General features: G+C 37.6%; 1 protein-coding gene across 10 annotated transcripts in view; it reads right to left on the reverse strand.

Moving 5' to 3' along the window:
- SMOC2 (SPARC related modular calcium binding 2) overlaps positions 1 to 26,169 on the reverse strand; it is a 144,543-nt gene that overhangs the window by 36,127 nt on the left and 82,247 nt on the right. For all 10 annotated transcript variants that reach the window (XM_082048049.1, XM_082048051.1, XM_082048048.1 and 7 more), the window contains exons 8-9: positions 10,036 to 10,222; positions 3,047 to 3,129 (exon numbers count right to left, since the gene is read on the reverse strand). In XM_082048049.1, coding sequence (XP_081904175.1) covers positions 3,047 to 3,129; positions 10,036 to 10,222 — 270 coding nt within the window. The remainder of the gene's footprint in view (positions 1 to 3,046; positions 3,130 to 10,035; positions 10,223 to 26,169) is intronic.

Below are 26,169 nucleotides of genomic sequence, written 5' to 3' on the forward strand. Positions count from 1 at the left end.
GAAAGAGAAAGCTGTAAGAGAGAGAAAGGAAAATAAACACCTTAACACAACTGCAACTGTGAAGTAACCTCTTCCCCCTGTTACTTCTAGGGGCATGTACCTTCTCCATGCTACTGCAGAGTAGAACAAAGATATTTTTCTAACTAATCCATAAGTATTTATTAAATGTTAGGAAATTTTGGTATTCACCTTATTTTAGAATAATATAAAGCATTTGGAAGTGAAAGATTAAGCAATATAAGATATGGGAGAGTAAATAATGCCTTACATAATAATTCATGAAAATTATGAGCTCACATTTCTACAGCGTTTTTCTGGACTAAAGCTCACATAATGCAAAATACCATAAAGTAGAAAGATAAAATCAGAAGACCATTGCCTAACCTGACAAAGCTTAATTTGTCATGTAAGAGTTTACTGCATGAAACATTCTTGTTAATTCTTTCACTGGCAAAGTATCTTGACTTTAGATAAATCTTTATCACTGTACTGTATAAAACACTACCAGTTTGGATAAGAAATAGATGTGTGAAAGCTTAAATCCCTTCACCTGCCCATCCTCCCTCTAAGATTCCAGCTAGCAAGTACTTCTTCAAAGTTTTTAGCAAAAGGTAGGAGTGAGCAGTAAGTTATGTCTTTTAGTGCAAAACTTGTTTCTTCAGCTTCCATTCTGCTTTCTTTAGAGTGTAAGTTCTTTTCACTCAGAAAATACAGACATGAAATCAAGTAATTATCCATGTCTGTAGCTATGCAGATGCTGTTTGAAGTAAATTGTTGAAGATGGCCAAGTTTCCATTGCTTTGCATGGAGTAAGGATTGTAAAAAGTCATAGAATAGTTTGGGCTGGAAGGGACCTTCAAAGGTCATCTAGTCCAATCCCTCTGCAATGAGCAGGGACGTCTTTGACTAGATCAGATTTCTCAGAGCCCCATCCAACCTGACCTGGAATGTCTCCTGGGATGGGGCATCTACCACCTCTGTGGGCAACCTGTTCCAGTGTTTCACCACCCTCATTGTAAAAAATTTCTTTCTTATATCTAGTCTGAATCTACCCTCTTTTAGTTTAAAACCATTACTCCTCGTCCTACTCCAGGTCCTACTGAAAAGTCTGACCCCATCTTTCTTATAAGCCCCCTTAAATTGTTGAAAGGCCACAATAAGGTCCAAAATATTTCCCAAATTAACCCTGAAACACCTGCCGATTTCCTAGAATCTACAACAGCATTAAGTAACTTCAGTAAGCAAGTATTGACTGATGAAATGATGGAGGAACATCACCCACCAATCTGACTGTCAACAGGTATATTTATGACTAGGTTTCACATATCTGGGTATGTAGCATGTGTGGTTCTTGCTGAACTCTGTGAGCAGCTAAACAGCACGACTGCAAGTCAGGAATGCTCCATCCCTTTTTTTGTGAAGGAAAAGAAATGGAGACATTTGGTAAAAGCTGTGAATTTTTAGTGTAAATCAGCTTTTCATCTCTTAGTATATATATATATGTTCAGTATCTTAACTGATAAGCCACAGTGTGGAGTGAGTACCTCACTCATTCAATCCTGTCTCTGACTGTCTCTTTCATAAAGTAATCAAGATCTACCTAAGAAGCTAACCAGATTTTCTGCTCCATTTCTAGTCCTTTAGAAGGCTGTTGCCCCACTGCTTTATACCTCCCAGGTGAAATTCATTCAGGGTAGTTCATATTTATTTTTCTTGTGACAAAATCATCATGGAGGAAAAGAGTTTCTCTTCCTCATGGTCTCAGAGGAACAATGTCACCTTCAGATGTCATCTTATTTGTTTAAATGAAGCAAATACCACCTGCCTTCTCTTGGAAAGGAGCTGCTTTCCCTGATACATTAGTACTAACTAACTTCTCCTATGTATCCATTTTCACGAACACAGATGACCAGAATTGTACTCATGGTCCTAGATAAAATCCAGAAAAAATAATAAGGCTATCTAATATGGCATGAAAGTTTCCTTGTCTGCATTGTCTGCCCTGTTCCTGTCTGCCTGTCCCATAATAGCTAGCTAGATTTTTTGAAGGGTCACACACTTGCCATTTTTACAGCCACAGTAATTGGATGGCTTATAGTTAATCCTACGATTGACTTCTTTCTATGTAGAACACAACATATAATTATATACGGTATAATTACATATCATTTACATTTCTTACTTCCTTTTTTGTTATATCTTTTAATTAAATTTGTTTCATGACAGAGACTATTAATGTGTGCTTCATTTAATACACATTTCAACATCAATGAGCACGTTTAGCTCGGAATTATTTTCTAGCTGTGTCTCTGCGTGGCTGAACTTAAATATTTCTCATGATACAAAAAATCTGTCCACATTTTTTGCTTGTTTCTCATTCTTCACAGTAGCTGAATGTGATTCATAACTCCCTCATAACGTGCAATATCACTAAACCTGCTACACCTCAAGTTATTCAAACATGTTAAAAAACCATTTTGAAAATGAAGCAAGTCTACTGACTTCTGTGTAGCTCCACTATATGGAGATAAGATTTCTCACATGCTTATAAAGAGTTTGAAAAAATGAAAGTTCTAATAAAGACCCAGGTTTGTTCCTGCAACAGAGAACAATAAAATAATATTATTCTGAAATAAACTGACACTGGTACTGTTGGGGAAAAAAAAAAAAAAAAAAAAAAAAAGTAGATACAGTTTTTCAGGGTGATTTGAAGACAGAGGCAAATTTCACATGTATTTTGCTACAACAAGGATTATGAACTACAGACCAAGTTATTCTGGATATTTGCTGACTTCTCTGATACAACAAGAGCAATTAATAATTCCGGTAAGAAAAAGTGACTACCTTTAAACTACTGAGGAAAATGAGCCTTACTTTCTCTGACAACATCCCAAGACTCATATTTACATGTGCTGTTCCAAAGTCAAAGCTTCAGTCAATGGCAAATCAGTATAGCCATATCTAAAAGATACATTGTTTTGATATAGGTGCAGTGATTAAACAATGTATTGAAATGCATGAAACCAAATTTATCTGTTTCGCTGACCTTGAAGCTGGCGTCCTTTGTACAAATCCTTTGTTTTTGTTGGGTGAGCTCTGGCACCATTGTCACACTTAGGTTGTTCATACCTAAAGAACAAACAGGGAGAGAATAAAACCAGCAAAGCTTAATTTGATTTAGAACTAATGTATTTCCAATGTCGTAGTGCAAATTAAACTTGTACCTTCTTGTATTCAGGGAATAAGTTTGTTTTTTGTTCAGAAGAGGCAATGCAAATTCATCTGCCCATTTTTCACTTACCTCAAAGAAGACAGCACATCTTTATTCTCCTGAGGTTGATACCAAACTAAAAAAATTATTGTCTGTTCCAAAGCCCATTCTATAGGGAGGAAAACTGAGGAAGGAGAGAATTGTGGAGATTTGCTTTAAAGGAACACATAATAAAAAAAAAAATATTAAAAACACACACAAAGAAACCTCAAAACAAAACCAAACAAGCAAACCAACCAAACAAACAAAAAAAGTCAGGCTCTCCTCCCACCTACCAAATCAAAAAGTTGTAAATAATATGATAGATTCTGAAATCTGACACAGATTCGAAACACCAGACAAGCAATTTCAAAATCACAGCAAGGCGGATACTGTAGTTAGTTACTACTGTAGCTCTAAAACCATGTGCAACTGTATCATCTCCAAAAAAATGTTAGTTTATACAAGAAGGCCTGACCATGAACAACTAACATTTTGAACAAGCATGAAGAACTGATGGGTCTTCCAGAAGGAAGGGAATTGGGCTGGAACAGCTTGAAATGGAAAAAAGACTGAATCTCCACCTGCTACCAGAATATTCTGGTTCCTCTGTGCTTTCTGAGTTTACTTAAAACCACTTTGTTAGTCCAGCTGGTAAGAAGCAACTCTGTGCTATTTGTACTTCTAACAAACATTGACTTGCACAACAGCACTAGCAATATCTTTCATGCAAAACTGAGAGGCATGAGACCATCTGCTGCTGAATCTGTTTTGGTTTTTTTGGGTTTTTTTCTTACAATGCCTCTATCGATGCACGGTGGTTTTTAACTTGACAGAAACCCTGAGAAATTTTACCATCTCATTCTCCTAAATGAGCCTGAAGCTCCAAAATTTAGTGTGTACCATTTCAGATAAAGTTTCAATTCTCAGTTAAAAACACTTAGTAATGTAACTTGTGTCCACGTACATGCATTTGCACATACATACCTGTTCAATGAATCTAGGTTCTTTCATATATTATGTAACTGCTCATCTTCCCTTGAAGTTCTCCTATTCTAGGGTTCCCCAAAGTGACATTTACTGAGTAACATACTAAAATGATGAAATATACTAATTCAAATTTTTGGAACAAAATTTTCTTTTTAAATGCATTAAATTGTGGGTGTCTCCTGGGTCCAGGCCAAACTGCCCCTAAGAAGAGTACAAAAATATTCTGACCTTAATTACCTGGTGGAATTAAATCAAATTTTGGCTGCTGCAAGAATGTACAGTGTTGCTTCATGGACATGGGAGAACTACAGACAATTTTTTCCCCTAAAGAACAGCAGGAATAGAAGCTGCTTTGATCACATGAGTTGGATTCAGATACCTGATGGATGACCACTTCCATGAGCCAAGAAAAGAGTGAAAGGGAAATCTTTGACCAATACTCACTAATGCAGTATCTGGCAACCAGCCTGGTCCCTGATTAAACTGATACCTGACTCTGCACTCCTCTCATCCTCTTCTGTTACTGTCACTGCTCTGTGCCTAAACTTTCTTTTTTGGCCTCTACCCTTCTACCTTCTTGGCTTTTATTTTGTTAAATACACATATAGTTCATCATATACAAATTACACCTATTAAAGCCCAATAGGTGTTAAAATGCTATAATGAGAAAAGTCCATGTTTACCTCCTTAAAGCAACTGAAGAAAGTTTAAATGAATCATTAGAAATTTACCACACAGGCGCAGCCACACTGATAAGAAAAACACACTTGCCTCAGCTTTCATGGGGAAAGAGTGGGAAAGGGATAGCATGTCAGAATGGAGCACTGTCAGGTTAAAAATAAAGTAGTCAAAAGTCATCCCAAGTTACTCTTTTGAATTTTAAAAGGCAAAGAATCCCCAGCAGTGAAAATATATCTAGAGTCATTAAGAGTTTATGAAGGGTGCTTTATACCTCTGAGCAGTCTGCTGGGAAGGACTGAGATTTATTGAGGTATACAAAGCAGTGGAGGATGGAGAGTTTCAATTCTACAGTTTGGGCAGCCTCCTGAAGCAGCTAACTTATGTTCTTTTTTAAGTTTAGAGAATCTTGTGCACATGGATTGGGCATTCCTTTGCCCATGATCCTAGTTGCTAAAAAGTTGCATGTGAGAACACAGACTTATGGCCTTGCTGAGCAAAAAGGTTGAGGGTCACACTATGCTGTTCAGAAGGCAATGGGAGCCAGCTGGTAAGGACCATGCCAATAGAATTTCAAGGGAATGGTTTTGTACCCTTTAAATCCATTACCTCTTTTTAGTCACATGGATGTTTCCTCTTGGCTTTCACAAAAGCCAGATTTATACCACAACTTTACATATTTCTTGTGAGTTTTACTGGCTTAAATATCCTAGAGTGGTGCTTCATTCACTTATCTCTATTTTAACTCTAGAATTATATGCTTTTTTCTAGAATACCTTCACTGAAAAATGATTTATCTTTGCTTCAGATTATGAGATATTAGAAGGTCAATGAGTATTAATAACTTCCCCTAATTTTGTGGGTCTAATTTAATGGGACTACTATTTATTGTGGTATTCGGAGCCTGATGATATGACAAAATTCATCCTCACAAATGCAATCAAAACAAACAACATGCAGAATGCTAAGATCTTCTGGTTGTCTATCCTTTCACTGTTGTCCCCTAGGGATTTGAACCAGATTTTCAGAACAGAGATGCCCAAATGCAATGCATCCTTCTTGCTACTAGGTGTACTAAAGCTGTCAATTCCTGCAGTAGGGTTTTAACAGCTGGTCTTCTGATCTGTGTTTTGCAGTGAAAAGCTGGAAGATATCATACACCATTTTTCATGAGTCCCTGGTTCTTTAAACTAGGAGACTTACATGTTCACCCTTTCCATTCTGTAAGAAAGAATTACAGAAACGACAACTGCAGAGTTTTCATTGTATTCTGATCCCTCTTTACTCCCCTCTGCTAGGGTAAAAAAAAAAAAAAAATATATATATATATATATAATAATAATAATAATAATAATAATAATAAATTTAATAAATTTATCAACATAGAAAAAAAAATCAGGAAATAATTACTGGGATTCCAGCCCACCTAAATCTTTCCCAGAAATGAGGTCTAGACACTCCTCTTAAACTCCAGGCGGTAATCCCACCTGCTTGTTTACCAGGACTGTAAATTCCTAAATACCTCAGTCATTCTTTATTTGGTATGAAACTCCTAAAATTGAGTACTCTACTTATCCATCTGTGCTCAAAAATGTCCTGTCTGGGGATATTACAAAATACTACTTTCTCAGAGTTCCATTGAGGACTCTCCATAAGTCCAGCGAAACTGAACAAATTAGAAATGGTCAAGACCACAGCAGTTGATCTTTTCATTATTAGTCATTAGGTAGAGCACTCACTGAGCAAAAGGAAAGTTTGTTTCTAAAACAAATATGTGAGAGTGAATCCAACTTGACAGCCTTCCAACTTTGGAGACATGCAGCACAATGAAAGAACTCCCTGACATCTCTTCTCCCACAGCTGAGTTACTGTGTAGTTGCAGAACTCAAGAGGCCAGTAGAACAAAGAAGAAAAAAAGAAGATGGAGACTGATTCTAGATCCCTAGATGAGTCCTCAAGGTGTTGGGAAGACCTAGAATTCCATTCAGTGTGACAGCAGAAGCTGAAATCCCGTGCACTGCATGCACACTATAAATATGAATAGAGGAATGAGCTGGTTGATTTTGAAGGATCGCTACCTCCATTTTCATGAATGGTTCATCCCAATGTAGGAATCCTGCACAGGTGAACAAGGAGCACCTAAAAAAATTGAGACATAAAAAGGAAGTATACAAGAGGTGGAAACAGGGTCTGGTGATACTGGAGGAATATGCAGACAATGTGTGTGTGTGCAGGGATGGCTTTAGGAAGGCCAAAATCCCTGGAGCTAAATCTGGTAAGGAACATAAATGGTAGCCAGAAGGTCTTCTTACACACATATCAGCAGAAAAGAAATAGGGAAAATGTGGGCCTGCTGTTGGGTGGGACAGGGAACAAAGGACATGGAGAAGGCAGAAGTACTCAATGCTTTCTTTTCGTTTGTCTTTATTTGTAAAATCAGTCTTCAGGAATCCCAGGTTCCCAAAACCACTAGTAAAGTCTGCACCAAGGAAGACTTATCTGTGGTGGAGCAGGATTAAGTCAGAGATCATTTGAACAAACTGGACAAATCCATGCAACTTCATGGGATGCACCCACAAGTGCTGAAGGAGATGGCTGATGTCATTATGACATTCAATGATATTTGAAAGGTCATGGTGACCAGGGGAGGTTCCTTGGGACTGCAAGAAAGCAAATGTCACTTCTATCTTCAAGAAGGAGCTGAATAACAAGCTACTCAGCCTTACCTCAGTTGCTGGGAAGGTGATGAAGTAAATCCTCCTAGAAGCTGTTTCAAAACATATGAAGGGTGAGAAGGTGATTGGGAGTAGTTGGCATGGATTTATGAAGAGGAAACCACACCTGGTCAAGCCTGCAGCATTCTATGATGAGATGATTTGCTCAGTGAATGAATGGAGAGCAGCAGATATATTTACCCTAATTTTAGTAAGGCTTTTGACACTGTGTCTGATTACATTCTCAGACACAAACTGATGAAGTATGGGTTAGATAAATGAACAGTGAGGTGTGTTGAAGACCAGTCAAACTGCCAGTCTCAAAGAGTTGTGACCAGCAGCAAAAATTCTAATTGAAAGCCAGTCACCAGTGGAGTGATCCAGCTGGTATTGTTTAGCCTCTTCACTAATGACCAGGATGCTGGGACAGAGAACAACTTCAGTAAGTTTACAGATGATACAAAATTGTGAGGATTGGCTGATAGTCCACATGGTTGTGTTGCCATTCAGAGGGACCTCAACAGATTGGAAAAATGGGTTGGTAGGAATCTAATGAAGTTCAAAAAATGCAAATACAGAATTCCCACAACTAGGGGAGATTAAGCCCCTGTACCAGCACAGGTTGAGGGCAAACCAGCTGGAAAGCAACTTTGTGGCAAGGACCTGCGATTTCTGATGGACACTAAACTTAGTATGAGGCAGCAATGTGCCTTTGTAGCACAGGACATCAACAGCCTCCCAGTCTGCATTAGGAATAGTATTGCCAGTAGGTCAAGGGAGGTGAGAAGGCTCAGGGAGGATCTTACTAATGTCTATGAATATCTAAAGGGGGAAAAAGAGAGAAAGAAGAATCAGACACTTCAGACCAAAGTCCAGTGACAGAAAAAGAAACAATGGGAACGAAATTAAATACAGGAAATTTCATTTAAATACAAGATAAAAGAAAAAGTTTTTTGTGTTTTTTTTTTTAAATTGTCTCCCTGGAGATATTGTGTACTCTCCATCCTTGGAGAAACTTGAAGCCCAATTGGTCCTGAGCAATCTACTCCAGATGACCTTGCTTTGAGTAGAGGGGTTGGACTAGGGAATCTCCAGAGGTCACTGCCAATCTCAACTGTTCTGTGGTTCTATAATAAAATGATACTCATAAAGAAGAACTACCAAAAAATCAGCAGAAGTCCTGTTGCTTGATGAGCACAAGAAGATAATTTGGACTCAAATTAGAGAATAGGAACTAAGGCTCCATAAAATTATTTAAACTTTAATTACAATAAGTGTTAGCACTAAAAACAAGAAACAGTGAACAAACCTAGGAGTGGAGAATAGAGGAAGAGCAGAAAAGGGAACCTCTGGAATCTCTAGAGGACATCTCCAGGTCCTCACACAACATGTGTACTGATCCTTCAGTTTCAGGACTAAATTTGGCCTACTTTGTTTTGACAGTTTATGGGTCTCAACTTGCCAGAAACAGCAGATCAATAGCAAATTTAAGTCCTGCTCATTTGAGCTGGTACTGTAATTGGCATGGTCTAGACTGTGGTATAAACAGCTGTTAGTAAATCAGCATTTGAATATGTGAAAAACATTCCCCAAGAATATAATATTATACAGTGATTTAGAATGTTGTGGGTTTTTTTGTTTTTTTGTTTTGTTTGTTTGTTTGTTTGTTTGTTTGTTTTTTCCACAAACTTTATGCAAATGATAAAAAATAAGTTGGGCTTAAGCTTGAAGAGGTTTATTATTTCATCAAGATACCCATACTGCCCATCCGCTGTATATGACCTTCTATAGCATTATTTCAAGGGCCAAACCTCAGTAAATAGCCTAAATAATATCTTTCAGAATCTGATACTTGCCTTACCTACATTTGTTCTGTGTGGCTAACAATACCATGTATCCAGCTCAGATGACTGAACTCTAAGCTTCAATTAATAACACACTAAAACAATATTTCCTCTCTATGGGTTCCCAAGCAGTTGTTCCATCAAAGTGAGCCATACGAAATAATTGAGGAGGTTGCTGGAAAAATAACTGAACATTTCTGAAGTTGGATGTGGTTTCTGTTATAGACCATCTTACTTGGTTCTTCTATATTCAGGCCAAGGAGTGTGAGATTTCCTCTGGGCTTACTAATTATCTGCTCCACATCTTGGCTTCCCAGGACAAAACAGAAAATAAAAAAGAGGACTGGGGCAGAAAACTACCTGTGACATTTCAGTGAAACGGTCTTTGACCAGATGACCTTAACTTTTGGTGGCTCTCAGAAATATTTTGCTTCATCTTCACAGTAGAAGAAACCTATAGGGTATAGTTCCAGCAGCAAAATAAATCTATGTGCTGGTACATGAACACTGAGGCATCTTCTCACTACACCTTTTGAGTGCTGAACTTGTGTTCCCTTACCTTGTTGAAGTACCAGGGATGGGACGTCCCGTGTCCACCAGAACACACCAGCAGTAGCCTGTGGAAGGATGACACTGCACTGGTTTGTAGAGGCCACCCTGGGCACATTCTGGAATGAACACATTGTCTTTCTGGGGCTGTTTAGCTTCCTCCAGGGCTGACTGAAGTTCTTGATCACATGATGATGCTTTTGGAAGGAAAAGAATAATTACTGAAAAAGATATACGGAAAGGGCCTACTAGATTTATTAAACAGTTTTTATATCTTTGATTGCATATAAGGATTTTATCTGAAGAGGCTTGCTACAGCTCATATACCAGCTACATTGGTTTTTGCTGTATACTGTTAGGAATTTTAGTTTCGTTTTCATGCAGCTGCTTCTTAATACAGTCCTATTAATAACTTGACACCCCCTTTCCTATACAAAATATAATCTACAGGTAACCAAATACTTTCTGTCACCTTAAAAAAAAATCCTCACCCACTCTATAGTCCCTAAACTACTGATTCTTTTCAGAAGGAACAGTAAAAATCCAACTTCTTAGGACTCCTTATATGAACTATTCATCTAGATGTTAATTTAGATGTGTACATTCTCCTCTTTCTTTCCAGCTTTAGAAAAACCTCTTAATGCAGTGAAAATTCTTCCACCTTCTTTTCTGGTGATTCTGTTATTGGCAATGTATCATTTGTTCTGGAGACCAAAGACCCACAAGAAAAAGTGATACATTTTTATTTCTGCATTAGCTATACGTCCCAGATTTCTTCTGGATGTGAGAAAAGCATGTCTACACGTTCCTAGCCTTTATGTGAAAATATGGACCAGAGGCCAAAGAACAGAAATCCCAGGGCCTAAGAATGCCAGATGTTCATGCCGATTAGTAAAAAAAAAGTCTCTGCTGAGGATTTTACATTACTACTAAGCTGGTATATGTGGCACTGCAGAGAAAGTAAATGAGGCAGGCTGTTTACTGAAGATGTTATTTATTCAGAAACTTCAAAGTCAGTCTTCCATCATGTGAAATTTAGAATGGCTTCTGTATAACTCTCAAACTAATCCAGTAAACAAAAAATAAGTATTTGAAAAATAAGAATGTTGGTAACAATAAGCACTCTACAAACACACAAATTACTGACAGGAAAATGTCAAGTTACCAGAATTTCATTTAAAGTCATTCTAATGTTACCAAAAAATCTGTGAATAATGTTTGCTCTTCTTTCAAATCACTTAAATACTAGTGACACACTTCTTCTCTGGACTAGCAGGATTTACTTTTTGATTTTTCACAGTTCAACCCACAGAAGAACAAGTTGTATCCTGACTGGATTTTCTGGTGCATTTGTAATGAGTTGCAGCTTCAGTCTAATCTCATTTACTCTTATTCACAGGGTGCAGAAAATGCTTTGCAAATTGTAGGCAAAAACTGACAGAAAGTCACTAATTATGTCTAGAAATCTACTGCTCCTTGTTAACTTCTTCCAAATGCAGGTGAGCAAAATCAGTAACACTTCTGTTGCAGGCAAAAAGGTGGCAGGAAGTTAACCATCTTCATGTGTTAAACAGCACACCATCTCCAAAACAGCATATTTTGTTCTAACCCTTGTAAAAAGGTTTAAAAAACAAGTATATCACTTGTTACCTCAATTAAAAGGCACAGATCTAGTGTTTTTTCAGTTTTCTTCAGTTGATTTTTTGTTTTGTTTTGCCTCTTTTGTTTCTTATGGTATTTGAGCAGGACAACTAGATAAATTGGTTGATTTTGAATGTTTTTGTCTTGGTCTACCCACTGACATAATCAGAGATTGAATAGCTCACAAAGCATTAGCATTTAGATAATAAATTGTACTTAGAGAATCAGTGTAGTAAGGACAGAAAGACTCCTTTAAAAAAAGGGAAATAGCTAATTATTTGCGTGTTAAAACCTTTGCAGAAATAGGTATGGTTTCACAAATTGAAACCCATCACCAAGATCCTCTTAGAGTAGATAAAATAAATCTTTCCCTCAGTGAATCTGGATTATGATGATTATCAAGTTACAAGGTATGACAACCCTGGAAAACACATCACTTAGCTTAGTTGTTCACTGTTTATGTTTTGTATGTAACCAAACAAATGGGGTGAAGCAACTCCAGGGAGAGGGAGGAAATCATTACTCCTCTTTAAACTCCAGTGAAATATTTTCTCATTCATACTGATAAACCTTGGGATCATTCCATTAGCTACTGTGACCTTCTCTCATTTTACATCCTTGTAGCTAGCAACATAATCTGGCAGATGTGCAGGTATTATTATCCCTCGAAAACCCAGAGGAGAGATACATTTTCATGTTCTTGTATTGTTTAGAAAATACATTGGTGTATAGAGACTATGTAGTCAGGTCATCCATATAGACAAAATGTAATACCATGGAGAGGGTGTGATGGAGAATTCCCAGTGCAGAAGCAGATATGGACTGTTTCAGCTGGGATCATAAACTACACCACTTAATTTCTGGGCAGCTCTCATTTCCACTGATTGAGACAGCCAGCAAAGGACTGCACTGCTGGCTCAAAACCACTGAAGTCACAGGCCAGTGCAGTCACCTGCATTGTGGTTATTTTGGAGCAGGCGTTGCAGACAAAGTTAAAGGATCTTTACTCTCCTCAGTGACTTGCTAAGGCAAGGTTTTCTACAAGCTGCTGCTCAACCTAGAAATTTGTCTCTTGTGCATAGGTCAGGCTTGTTCTGGTCATTTTTCTGCCTTATGTCTGGTTTTAAGTCTCAGGGGTGCAGAGAAGAAGTATTATGGGAAAGATGTCAAACAAGGACTGCAAATGCTTATGACATTAAGAGGGACAGTCTAGTGGAACAGTGTATTCTGCAGAAATCAGTTGTCAAATCTGCAGAAAACTACAAAAGCATCTGTATGCTACCTAGACTAGTGGAACTTAACATTGCAAGTGAGAATGGAAATAGGACAGCCAGTGACAGTAATCAAAGGAAGGTTTAATTAAAGATAGAAAGGAATGTTCTTCATGGCAAAAGTGTAAAAAATAGACAAAAGTGCAAAAAAAAAACCAACACAAACAAACCCCAAAAACCCCAAACCCCACAATTCATACCAAACACTAAGGTAAAAGTCCAGTAACTGTGAGGACTTAATAATGAAAAATATCTGCCTTTGAAGAGCAAGCATCAGCACAGGCATTCAACACAAAAAATATATGTATAAAAGAAATTATGGTGTTTTCAAGATGGACTTTGCTCTCCTTAGAACTTTTAACATCTTACTCCTCCCCTACAGATTTTAACAAGAGGAGTTTATTATTAGTCATAAACTATTTTTCAGATAGAATGTAGAAACTGGAAAAAACTGGAAAAAAAAATCCACGTGATGGACATTATGTCTGTCAGTTCTCTATAAGCCAAACCACTGAGCCTTATCACATATCTGTTGAACCCAGTTCATTCATTTTAGTCATAAAAAGTGCAGAATAATGTATTATTCTTCCTTACCAAATAGTAGTGAGCTATCAGGCAATATACTTAGTGACTGCTCAAAAGAGTTATTTCTGCAGAGTCCAATGCTTTCGTACACTTTGACATGACCATTTGTGGCACCATTACTACTTCCGTCTTTGCTTTCCCAAGTAGAACACTGTACCTACGTAAAGGAAACCTGTTCTAAAGTGCTTACCTATAATCCTGTCTGCTTTTCCCGGACCCAGAATATTAGTCCTCTGTAATTTCCTCTCTGAGGAAACCATCCATTTCAAACCTTTTTTTCAATTATTTACAACAAGAGTACTGGAAAGGGGCAATTGTAGCCTGTGATGCCTAAGAGTTCTTACCACAGAACTGCCATATTGCTGCAAATAATTGCTTTTGTAGTGTCAGAAGAGTCATGGCTGACAAACGTTCATTTACCAAGAGAACCAGTGATAAGTCTCATTAACTTAGAAAACGCCTGGCAGTTTGTCCAAACAATGTGACAAAAACTATGATTTGGAACTATAACAGATGGATGCCAGAAGTTAAAAAGTTAACAGTATGGAAAAAGATCTATGCCACAATAAAAGCAGGATAAATACCTTTATCATTAGAATACATCAAACTTTCTATAGAATGTGTTACTATAATAACATTACTTCTGGGAAGAGAAAAGCACACTCCAGCTTCATCTTTTCAGGGAATATGCTCACTCTGTTGTTCTTTTACTTAGTTATTCAGTTTTGTCTTGCTGTGAAACAAACAAACAAAAAAAATTCTTTTCCAAGCATCTTAGTTCAATAAAGTAGCTGGAAATGGCTGAAAAATCATTTCCACATAGTCTACCATGTTAGGAGCCACACTGTAGCTCAGTTGAGATCCTTCATTTCAGGAAATAAAAACTTCCTGTAGTTTCTACCCAAAACTGTATTTTATTCCAGGTTTATAAGCATTAGGCGTTCAACTCTCATGGATGAGTACTCAGAAATTTGTCTCTTGTGCATAGGTCAGGCTTGTTCTGGTCATTTTTCTGCCTTATGTCTGGTTTTAAGTCTCAGGGGCGCAGAGAAGCAGTATTATGGGAAAGATGTCAAACAAGGACTGCAAATGCTTATGACATTAAGAGGGACAGTCTAGTGGAACAGTGTATTCAGTACTCATCCATGAGAGCAATACACAAATTCTAACCATGTAAGGAAATAGGTATATTTTTCCCAGTTTTACAAGAGCCTTGTAGCACCCAATAAGCATCTACTTATTCTGCAAAAGGAATTTTTGAAAGAGAATGAATTTTAAAACATGATTAAAGTATTATGTATGTTACTTTTCCTATGTCATATCGTTATCCCATTTCTTCCCTTATTAATTTAAATCATAGTTCCTAAGTATACTTTTCTTGTTCTGGTTCAAAATGACTTCATAGTCCATTACAAATAACCAGCTGAAATGCTGCACCTTTTGTCAATACAAAAGGTACTCCAGCTAATGACAAACTCTGTTGATAAATTTCATGTTTCGTATAAAATCTTGAGTCAGTTCTTGTTACTAAAGATAAATTCTCCCTAAAAAAAAAAAAAAAAAGTCTGCATTTCAATGAATCAAGTTAATTTACATGAACAGAAAAATAACTAAACAATAGTAGGGCATAACACTTATTATGCAGTTATACGTTTATAATTTATTTATTATAAATAAATCTTTATTTATTAAAGACTTCCTTTATTCATCTCTGATGGGTTACTTAAACTGTTAATTAATGTTACTAAGGGATGTCCTGGAGAAGAAAAGAGGTGGCTTTTCTGGGAAGGTCATCCTGAACAAATCACATGACTGTGTGTCATGTGCATCATGTGTCATACTGTAGTGTATCTAAAACACCGAGCACCCTATTATATAAGTTATGATAATATTCTTGTTAGTCTTGGAATAGATGTTTTAACACTTTGTTTCAGAAATTCTGGCAGTTGTTCTGTGTCTTATCGCAACTTCTCCCAACATGTGGAATTTTCATGATTACAATTTTTTTTTTTTTGCTTAAATATGAATCACCATATTTATGTCTTAACTTCAATATATTCTGCAGAAACGAGTTGTCAAATCTGCAGGAAATTATGAAAGTATCTATATGCTACCTTAACATTTCCTACCACAATACTAACATTTCCTACCACATTACAAACATTTCCTTTCAATTTCCTCAACCCCTTATAATGTGTATATGACAAACAGAATCCATTCCAATAAATTCTGGTTTCAGTTGGTTCCTTCTCCCTCCTTTTCTCATTACCATAATGGGCCATGAAAGGACAATTAAGACAGTCTGGTTTCCACAGTAAAGGGATCTTTTATTAGGGCTTGAAGCTCAATATTGTCAATAGAAAGCAGGTAACAAGAAATCTATGAACAGAAATACTCTGAAAAGTGATACACATGCTCTGAAGGAGTGCAGTGTAACATTAGAAACAGGCAATACTGGAGTTCTCTGATGTTTCTGAGAGGATATACAGACAGAATATATTCATGTCCAAGTTTCAGTACAGGGAGACTTAAATTATATGATAATTTCTGTTCATTAAAATGTTATGCAAATCCTCTTGCCTAATTTAGGCACCCCTTCAAAACACTTCAAATACTGATTTACATAAGTTCTGTGCTAGTTTATTTCAAAACCATAATTAGAGTGGATAAATAGTCATCTTATTGACATCCATGAAACGCTCCAACAAATTCATGTCTCCTGGGGTTAAGAATTTGATCCATTTGCTTAGGATGAACCCTTCTTGAACCAGTGAAGTTAATAGGCCCCAAGGAAATTCATTTCAATGTGTTTTTATATTTTCAACTAGTTTTCAGAGTCTTCAAATTTCATTGAATGGATTTCCACTTACACTGCACCAAATTGTATTTCCACATATGACTGAAATGTACACTTCAGAAAGGCAGTGGGAAGAGGGATGATTTCTATTCAAGCTATGCTCTTCCTGCGGAAGACTTCATATTGACTGGATAGCAAAGTGATCCATTACAGCAGTGGCCCTGTTATTCCTAACTCCAGCAAACATGCACCTTCAAGATAAACTAGCAGGTTCTTTACCCGTCACTAAGCAATTTCATCACCCAGAATCCATCACATCTGTTCCTGCTATAAACTCAGCATCCAAGGAAGCATGTTAGCTAATATAAATGAAAGAAAAAAAAGAAATCCAAAACCCGTTTCATTCTGTGAAGTAGAGATAGAACTCTACAGCTTCATATTCTGTCAGGGCTTCCAGCCTGCATTTAGACCTTCTCTAACATGACAGATTACTTCTCTGAAGAGGTAGATGAGGTGTTATAATGTGGTTTAAGATGCCAACATCAGACTCCTTACTTACACAATTTTATTTTCTCATTCTTTATGGCCAGAGTATGGGCATCTCACATTAATCTTTCTTAAGAAGGCCTGTTGTTACATGAACTTGCCTGTCTGCCCTCACCTGGCCATTTCAGATAAACTCACAGTATCACAGTATCACAGTATGTTTGGGATTGGAAGGGACCTCAAAAGATCATCTAGTCCAATCCCCCTGCTGGAGCAGGAACGCCTAGGTGAGGTCGCACAGGAACACGTCCAGGTGGGTTTTGAATGTCTCCAGAGAAAGAGACTCCACAACCTCCCTGGGCAGCCTGTTCCAGTGTTCTGTCACCCTTACTTAAACTCATCTCTAACAGAAACAAATTGAGGCTCAGTGCTACAAACAAATGCAGGAACACCTTTGCTCCTGCTATTAGCTTCTTATAAAAACTATTCATAAACCTAAATCAAACAAAGAGTATCTCTCTGGCCCAGTTTGCCCCCAGTAGGAATCCATGGAAAAATAACCACTAAATTCAAGGGACAATATATCAGTCCTCAGCTGAATATATTCACATGCAAGTGTGTTTCCAATTAAGCCCAATATTTGCTCATGGACCAAGTACTGATTCTAAGGAATAGGTAACATTAATAAGCACTCAACCTTAGTCCCAACGTCTAGATGACAACCAAAACCTAAGACTAAATTATAGTATTAATATTCATCTGGCACCACGTGTTTTGATTTACATTAGGTTCAGATACGCATCAGCATGAGAGTTCTCAACGCCCGAAGAAAGCTGGCAACATTCCTACTGATGCTTATTCTTGTTTACAAAAACTTGTGGGAACCAAATATTTCAGGGCCCTTGTGTGCATCTGCAGAGTACGCTCTATGTACAGCTGATGACTACGTTGCACTTTTGGAGGTTGGGTAGATGATTGTGGCTAAACACAAGGCTCAACACAGCCCTAAAGATTAATTTATGTACTTTACTCCACTGAACAAAGCAGGATAAATCACAGACAGATGTTCTAATTTATCTATGTGGTTTCATATGCAAAGACACTGCAACACACAAGAAGGGTCATCTGGAAATGCACTGAGCCCATTGAAACAAAGATCAAGAACACAGACACCACTAGCTCCCATTTGGCTTTACCTGAAAAGAACATGGTCACAGCCAATTCAATCTACCTGGATACACCAGGATTTTCTCAACTTTTAGCCTAGGTTTGAGTAGACAAAAGTGGCACTTCATCAAATCAACATTTCTGCTTTTTAAAAATTACAAAACCAATAGGCAAAAGTTTGAGGACCCATAAGACAAAGATCTCAGATGAAAATAGAATGACTTGTTCTTTAACCAAAATCCAAACTCACTTGTCTACTGGATTTTTTTAAAAGTGTTTCTGGTTTAGGGAAGGTTTTGCACATAGCTCTGCAACTCTTTATTTTTCTTAGAATCTGAAATACAAGAAGTGCTGTGAGAAAGACTGTAACCACAACACTGTAAAAGAACTGTTTTACCACAAAAGCCTGTTATTTTAGCATTTTGTTTGTTTGCTTGCTTCTTTGTTTAATTTTTTAGCCCAGCTTCTTGGTTAAAGACAAATAATATTATGTAAGTATTCAAATTTCTCCACTCACAGAATTATAACTGATTTGAATTACTCAGTTATTCACGTATAGTCCTTTTTCTCCTTCACTGAGTTCTCACACTGGCGTTGTACAGATTATAAATGATCAAACTACATACCTGGGTTTAAACAAAATATAATTCTAAATTTTGCCATTCTTATTTAGATTGAATAAACCAGTAGTGTGAGATCTGTCCACTGACTTGATGAAAACTCACAGAGGAGCTAGTTTTCACTCTAAATATTTGAGTATTAGCATTTATTCCTCCTATAGATAGCTAACATGAAGTTAGTATAAACTAGATTATAAATCTGTGTTATTTCAAAGATGCATTTTGCATTAGAGCCAAACTGTATATCCTGAACATCTCAAATCAAAAATTTACTAAACTATCTATGAAATGCGAGAAAGCAGTAAACCAAGAGCAGAACATTTTTCTTAAATCTTTAATAATAGTGTATGTAAATGATAGCAAGCCTTTGAAAAAGTGGATTGCATTAGCCAGACTCAAAAATCCTTTCAAGCCTCTTTAAACTGGTTAATCACATGGCATCAGGCCTTACAAAGAGAGTGAAAAATCTTCTGGCCTTCTGAGATGAGGTCCCTCATCCCCTTTTGCTCAATGAGTTGAGGACATTCACTCAATTATAATACAAGGCAGAACGAGGATGAATTATCATCTCCAGGTGCTTTACTTGACTTTGTTAACTTGACTTCCCTAAAATGAGAGAGGATACTGTGCAAAAGACTGCTCCATCCTCCATGGATACAACTGAAAGCAGTTATTTGCCAAATGGGATAAAACTGGTTTTCCTACATAAGAGGAAACATCAGTTTTTATTATTGCTAAGTATGGCTCCTTCAGCCTGCCAAAGCAGTGCAGTACCATACCATTCAAATTGGAAAACAAACCAAACAAAAAAAAGCCACCACCCAAAATTACAGCAAATGAAAATCACTGACTTTTCCCAAACACAGTGGCTAGCTGGACAGTTTGTTACAGCAATCTAAAGGCTCATTCATTAAACAAAACTGTGCAAAGCTACCATTCTTGATTTATGAGTATATATTACACCAGCAAATATTAGTCTTCTGACAGTGGAAAAATCTCTAATTTTTAAAGAAATATTTGAAGCAAAAATAAAGCTGGTTCAGTTTTTCCACAGAGCTGTGAAAATGAAAGTCTTTGCCAGGTGAGCTGAGGATAAGTATTTGTTTGAATAGCTCTACTAAAAATTACAAAACAAAATGTACAAACTGGGGTGCCTAAATGCACACTTTGGCACTTAATTTTAAGACAGTCAGCTTACAGGAATGTTTATCAACCAAGCGCTTCCCCTCAGTGAAACAGGAGTTGTTTCTGCTCACCATTTGGGAAACTGAGATACTTATTTCAGCACCTGCATATGACTTTGGATACCTGACCTTTGGAATCCAAGTGATTTTAATTTCAGAGGTGTATGGTGGCATTGCTGGCTGCAGTTTTTGCCATGTTCTTGCCATTTGTCCACACTGCTAATGCTGTTGGCACTGTGCAGTGTTTTCCAGCTTCATTGCTTAAGTCCTGCCTGAGGTGGCTGCACTCCATCTACACATTATTTTCTAAGTATCAGCTCATTTCCAACCACCTTACAGGCAGCACCCCTGGATATATACTTACTCAAGACGTAAACAAGATTAACTTAAGAATCAACTAATCTTTTTCATTCACATATTTGTTTCAATTATTTTTGTAATTCATGTAATTGTTGCATAATTCATGCATTTGTTTCATTACACCAGCTATTGGGGCTCTGGTGCTTGTCACCTGGGCTGCACAGTCAGTCCACAAAACAGCAATCTCAACTCCCTTCATTGGCACGCGAGACAGAAATTGCTTCCCTGTACCCTGCCAGGGCACCTGGTTGCTCAGGTGACCCCTGGTAAACCAAAAGCAAAGTATTTCCATGCTATGCATTTGTTTCTCCACAGAAGAAGGAGCGTAACTCTAGTCTGAGCTAGATTTCCCCAGGTTCCTCACTCACAGGGCTGGCCCTATGCAGTACCCCCTGCAACCTGCTCATGTGCTTTGCAGCTGTCCATTTGTGTCTCACTTCAGTGGCACTGGTGGAAGGTTCAGTGGTAAAGTGTAGTGGGACTTTTGATCATTAGATCTTCTCATATTTCACTGTAATAATCTCAGAACACAGGGACATGAACACTGGCTACTGTCACAAAAGCCAGCAGGAGCCAGGAGGACTTCTGACTAGTTTGCAGGAATGTGATCCAAGGCACATGGTTAAAAAATATGCAGACATTAAAAAATAAGAGAAAAGTTATTTTGAATTTAGGTAGTTCCCCTTTATATGTCTCAGAGTATCTTACAAAATAGTCTATATAATACGCATCTCTCTCCAGGTCATAGCAGACTGGATGGGCATTACAGAATGGTAATGACTTGATCCTCTGTCACTGAGCAGGAACAGAGAGATTAAACAGGCTGTTGAAACAGAAATTCTTTCTTCTTCAGTGTCTCAGGGAGTGTTGCTTTGACAGCTATAATGCGAAAGTTTATGCTCCCATCGTTCCCATAGTCTCTTCTGTGCCTAAGCACAGAATGTGCCTAAGCAGAATTATTCCATCCCCAGGGCTCTCAGATATGTACCCTCCAAACTTCCTCGAATTCAAAAATCTCAACAGTTAAAAATCATACTAATGCTGAGAATATAATTGCACCCTTAAAAGCTAATTAATGGCAGATGAATTAAAAACTACACACTTTTACACTGACTTGCTCTTCTTCATCTTGTCAAAGAGAAGGCAGGAAACAAGTAGAAAATGAGCATGCATATAACTGCTCATGTCTCTGATCACAAGAACTGTGTTGTGCAATGAAAAGTCTTTTAACAGAACAAGAAGCAAATTCTATAAAGTGCCATCATCATCTGTTGAGTCACACTGTTCCCCAAATGCATTGATTCTTGTCCTCAGTATGAGATTCAACAAATAATGTGAATATGAACACTGGTGAAAACTGCACTGCCTTAATCCTGCACAAACCCAAAGACTCAGATTAAATGCCGTATAGGTCTTTCACACTTGGCACATTATACCTAAAACATACTATTTATATAGCATGTAAGAAGACAGTATTCATAACAGGAGAGGTACAAGATTCAGATAGATGACTGATTTTAACCAAGTTTCATGTACAATGAAGAGGATGAGTCAAAGAAGGGTAAAGCGAATAAGAATATTCTAATACTATTTCTTTCAGCTCCAACTTTTAAATACAGTTTTATGTAGCTCTTATTTTTTTTTCCTCATATGGCCATGGCCAGCTCAGCTTGTGCTTTGGTTTCAGGAGTAAAGCCAAAACTTTGACTTGGCTTTACCTTTGAACTTTGGATAAAAACAAAGGCAAAGTGAATTGAAAATCAAAATGCTAATTCCACCCCACTTTCACCTCTGTTTTCAAATAGAAATATTCCTCTGAACTGTAGATAATGCTGAATATGGTGTGATAGTGAAACATCCCTATGCCTCTGAAGGATGGAAGACTCCCTATCGTAATGAAAATCCCAGGCCACAATTTCTGCTCCTGTAAACTGGAACCATTCCACTGTACACAGCAAGGACCACCAACAGGAAATTCAGTCCCTAGCATGCCCAGAACAATTTTTAAGGCTTGTTGGATAATGCATATTAGCAAAGATTTTTTGAACCAGTAAAATTAGAACTGTAAACCGTGACTAAAGATCCTTAATCCTTTACAACCCAGCATCATTTGGTTACTTTAAGTGCTCAGAAGATTATTAGTTTTAAGTTTTTAATCTACCACACAAATGGCCCATATCAATGGAAAAAAAAACTTGCAAACATAACAATCCATTGTGTGTGAGAGTAAAGAGCAAGATTCAGAAAGTGTTATTTTTTTAAGTGTTTGCTTAACATGTTTCCCACAAATATTTTCAACCTTTTCAGACATGCTCCCATCCTGCCTCCCCACACACACATACATCTACCTCAGATCTCATTTATTTTGAAGTTCTGCAACAAACACATTAAAACCAAAAGACTGTTTTTGGCACAACTGTTCAAATAAAACAGATTCTAAATATTTAACTTCTTCAGATAACCAGCATCACAGGAAACAACAATGTTGACATTCAGTCACCTAATAAGGAAACATTTTTATTATAACTCATCCCAAGACAGTTCTGTTGTTCTTTCTACATATTATACATTGTATGCTTTGTTTTCTTTTTAATTTGGGAAGATTAAATGTTTCTTGATGGCTTGAAAGTAACGCAAAAGGAAGCTGAGTGCATGATGCTCCCAGGAGTCTATGAAGCTTTTGCAACCAGAGCTGTTACTGGTTAAATTTGTCTGTTGTTATAAAGCATGCTGGGCCAAACCAATCAACCACTGGCATAATTAATGAAGTCCACAAGGGCCTTTAGTGGGACTTGTTTTCATCAATCAGGAGGAACAAACAAAGGCTAAAGCAGAGTGGAAAAGCCTGTGTTTTTACAAACCTGCTTGCCTTGCATTCCACTTGTGAATAAGTACAAAACAGTTCACATAGCAAGTACCATTGATTACTAGAAATTTTGCCTCATACATCAGGGGTCATTTACATAAGGATAACATGGAAGTAAAGACACAGGCTCCCTCTTGTACCAACATCATGCACATCCTCTTTTTGCTTTTGTTCTACATATGTATTTATTGCAACCACGCCATGGTAGGTACAGTTTTCAGAAAGGAGAGGAGGAATCTTTGAAGTTACAATTAGTCACAAGGAAAAAGGGTGAAAATCCAATGCCATGATTTACATGACTGAAAACAATAAACAAAACAAAAAAGGTGGGAAGTCTACATGCAAAATTGAGAGAAAGGGTTTAGATTGTGTCTCTCCACTTAGAGAAAAGCAACTATTTCTACTGGTCAGTACACCACTTGTATTTTTTACTTCCACCTCCTATACAAGTCTGTAAAGCTCCTTCAAGAGTCCTGTACTAGACACTGTCTCAACCATCTCTGTGCTGAAACTTTTGTTTCAGCTTGCATTGATCTGCCCAGACTGCAGCAACCCTCCCAGAAGCAGAGCCAGGGTTAGAGCCCTGGAGTTCCTGGCTTGCTGCCCCGAATATAAGCAATGAAACCATGCTGTCTCTCTGCACTAGCTAATGCTTTCGTCAGATGCTTTCGCATACAATACTTTGTAGACTGCTTAAGTTTCCACAGTGACATCCCGAGGAAGTAAAATTGGCACAGAATATATGCCAAAAATCTGAACACTGGCAATTCAGAATAACAGTGTTGATGTTACAACTCTTGCATTGAGTTTTATTCGAAAAATACAAGTGAGCTTCTACAAAAATACTCACAGTCTTGGTTATGGAAACATTCTTACTTAGAAAAACACTGGATTAATGCTGAAAAATATACTCCACTAGCTTTAGGATCAAACACTTCAAGTTTATGCCTTTGGCTTCAGAAGTCAAAAACAGAAGGTAGAAGAATAGAGAGCTGAGAAATCAGTGTTACAAGAAAAGCCTAAGACAGCAGCATTTGAAATTGAAGAATGATATGTAGGCAAAAAACAAGAAATATGTGATGAAGACCACCATTGACAGAAGAGAAAGCAGACTACAAAGAAAGGACTGGAAAAAAGAAGAGGGAATTCCATATATGCAACCAACAGTGAGGACGACAAGTTATGCGAGAGATAACAAAAGCTATGACAAAATTCCATAAGTCTCCATTAAAAGCAGGTATGAAAAAGGGTGAATTAAGCTTACAGATAGTATTCTGACCCACAGACTTTCTTACTGAATTGTACAGGGAACAAGAAGATCCAAAGCGAGGCATTTTTCCTCTAACCTTGCTGTGGACAGGTCATGCTCCATATGAGAGTCACACTGGCTCATTTTGACAAGTGTATTGAAAAGATGACTGCACTGTGACATCCTTGAGGCTAGCACTATGGTTAGTTATGTGACGTTATATTCTCAGACATGTGTGAAGGTATTCATGAATATTCAGTGCTTCTGAATATGACTTCAATGTGCAAAACACATCACCTCATCTGGAGGGAATGAAGTTGTACAGAAAGGTAATATAGAGAAAATATTTTTTTCACTCTTTCAGCTGGCAATACAAGTGGAGTAGCTGAGCCCTTGTGCTGACAGTACATCCGTTAAAGCAAAGAGGAGTTCCGGCTATGCAACAGCAGTAGGATTGGGATGGACTGTCCTATTATCACTGATCCAGCAGACTGATATACCATGTATTAGCTTAAATAAAGCTCTGTGCACTGTGTTGTCAAGAGAGGCAATGACATCATCATCAGTCCTGTACCACTAATGTCCCTATTTAGAGGAAAACTAAAACAAAAAAAAACCCTTGAGGCCTGATTCTCTTCTCTCCTCATAAGGCTTCCAGTGGCATTACCCTTCTAATTGCAGTGAAGTCACTCCTATTTACATTTATCTGAGTAAAATGAGGCTTCATGACTGCTGAAACTAAACCATCTCCTCCTACAGTCATTTGCTATTATTATATTGGACTGTTTAGTTAAGCGAATGAACTACTGTTTCATACTTAGGATGTTGCTAGGGAAAGGGGGAGAAGTGACCTTTCAAACCACTGACACTCATACTAATATTTTTGGTTTTGCTGTTTCTCTGTTGTATCAATTCAAAGGAACTAAAAATCATGTCTTAAAAGTGATATTAAATTGATTTTTAAACCTGATTAGATAACTACAAGAACACTAAAATGTTAAGTCCCTCAAGTTAGGTGGGATGTAACCTTTATTCAGGTAAACAGGAAACCAATAAGAATAATGATTCTCTCATTACCTTCAGGCAGTGAGGGCTATTGAGATTACGGCTTTATCTACATCACAGGAGTTTTGGGAAAGTCCAAGAGGAAACATCCAGAATCAGAAGTCATTACACTTCTGCTTACCAAACCAATTAGGTAAGTAAACCAACAGAAAGGGTCCCTACCTCCTTACCAGCCAGAACAACCGGGCACCGTGCTGTTGTGAAAGAAGAGTGAACCTCACCATGACAGAGTGCAATGGTCATGAACCTCTGCAACCAATCACACCCCTGTCTCTGTTAGAGAGTCTCCATTGTAACAGAGTCTGTACATAAATTCACCAAGTGACAAGGAAATGTAGTCAGACAGGAACAACCCTTGTCAACCCTTACATCGATGGGAGTTTGCCTCAATACAGACCTCAAAATTTGGCCTAGCGACTGAGAGGGAGCATGGCAGGCATTCAACCCTTCCTACAATTTGAACCTGGACAGAACTTGCAATCCTGGACTATCTTCTACTTTCTCACCAGAACTGTATCTCAGCTTTTAGGGCTACAAGAGTCATTAATTTGACTCTGTACTCTCCTGCTCCCAGACTAAACACCAACCAGTCTGTTGCCCTGATCTAACTGGGTGCACTGGAAAACAATTCAAGGGTATTAAAGGTCACTCATTTTTGAGAACTTTATGTATATGTAATGCATTCCAGTCCAACAAAAACTGCATCTAAACAGTCATCCAAATAGAGAACAATAAAAATCCTTTCATTTTATAAGTGGTCTTTACTCACTGAAGGACAATAAAAGTGGTAAGTTTAAATAACATTAAGATCTCTCTGGGAAACAATGGAACAAGGTAACCCACTGTTTAAGTG

This window comes from Streptopelia decaocto (assembly GCF_964273445.1).
Source record: "Streptopelia decaocto genome assembly, chromosome: 3".
NCBI classification, from domain to species: Eukaryota; Metazoa; Chordata; class Aves; order Columbiformes; family Columbidae; genus Streptopelia; species Streptopelia decaocto.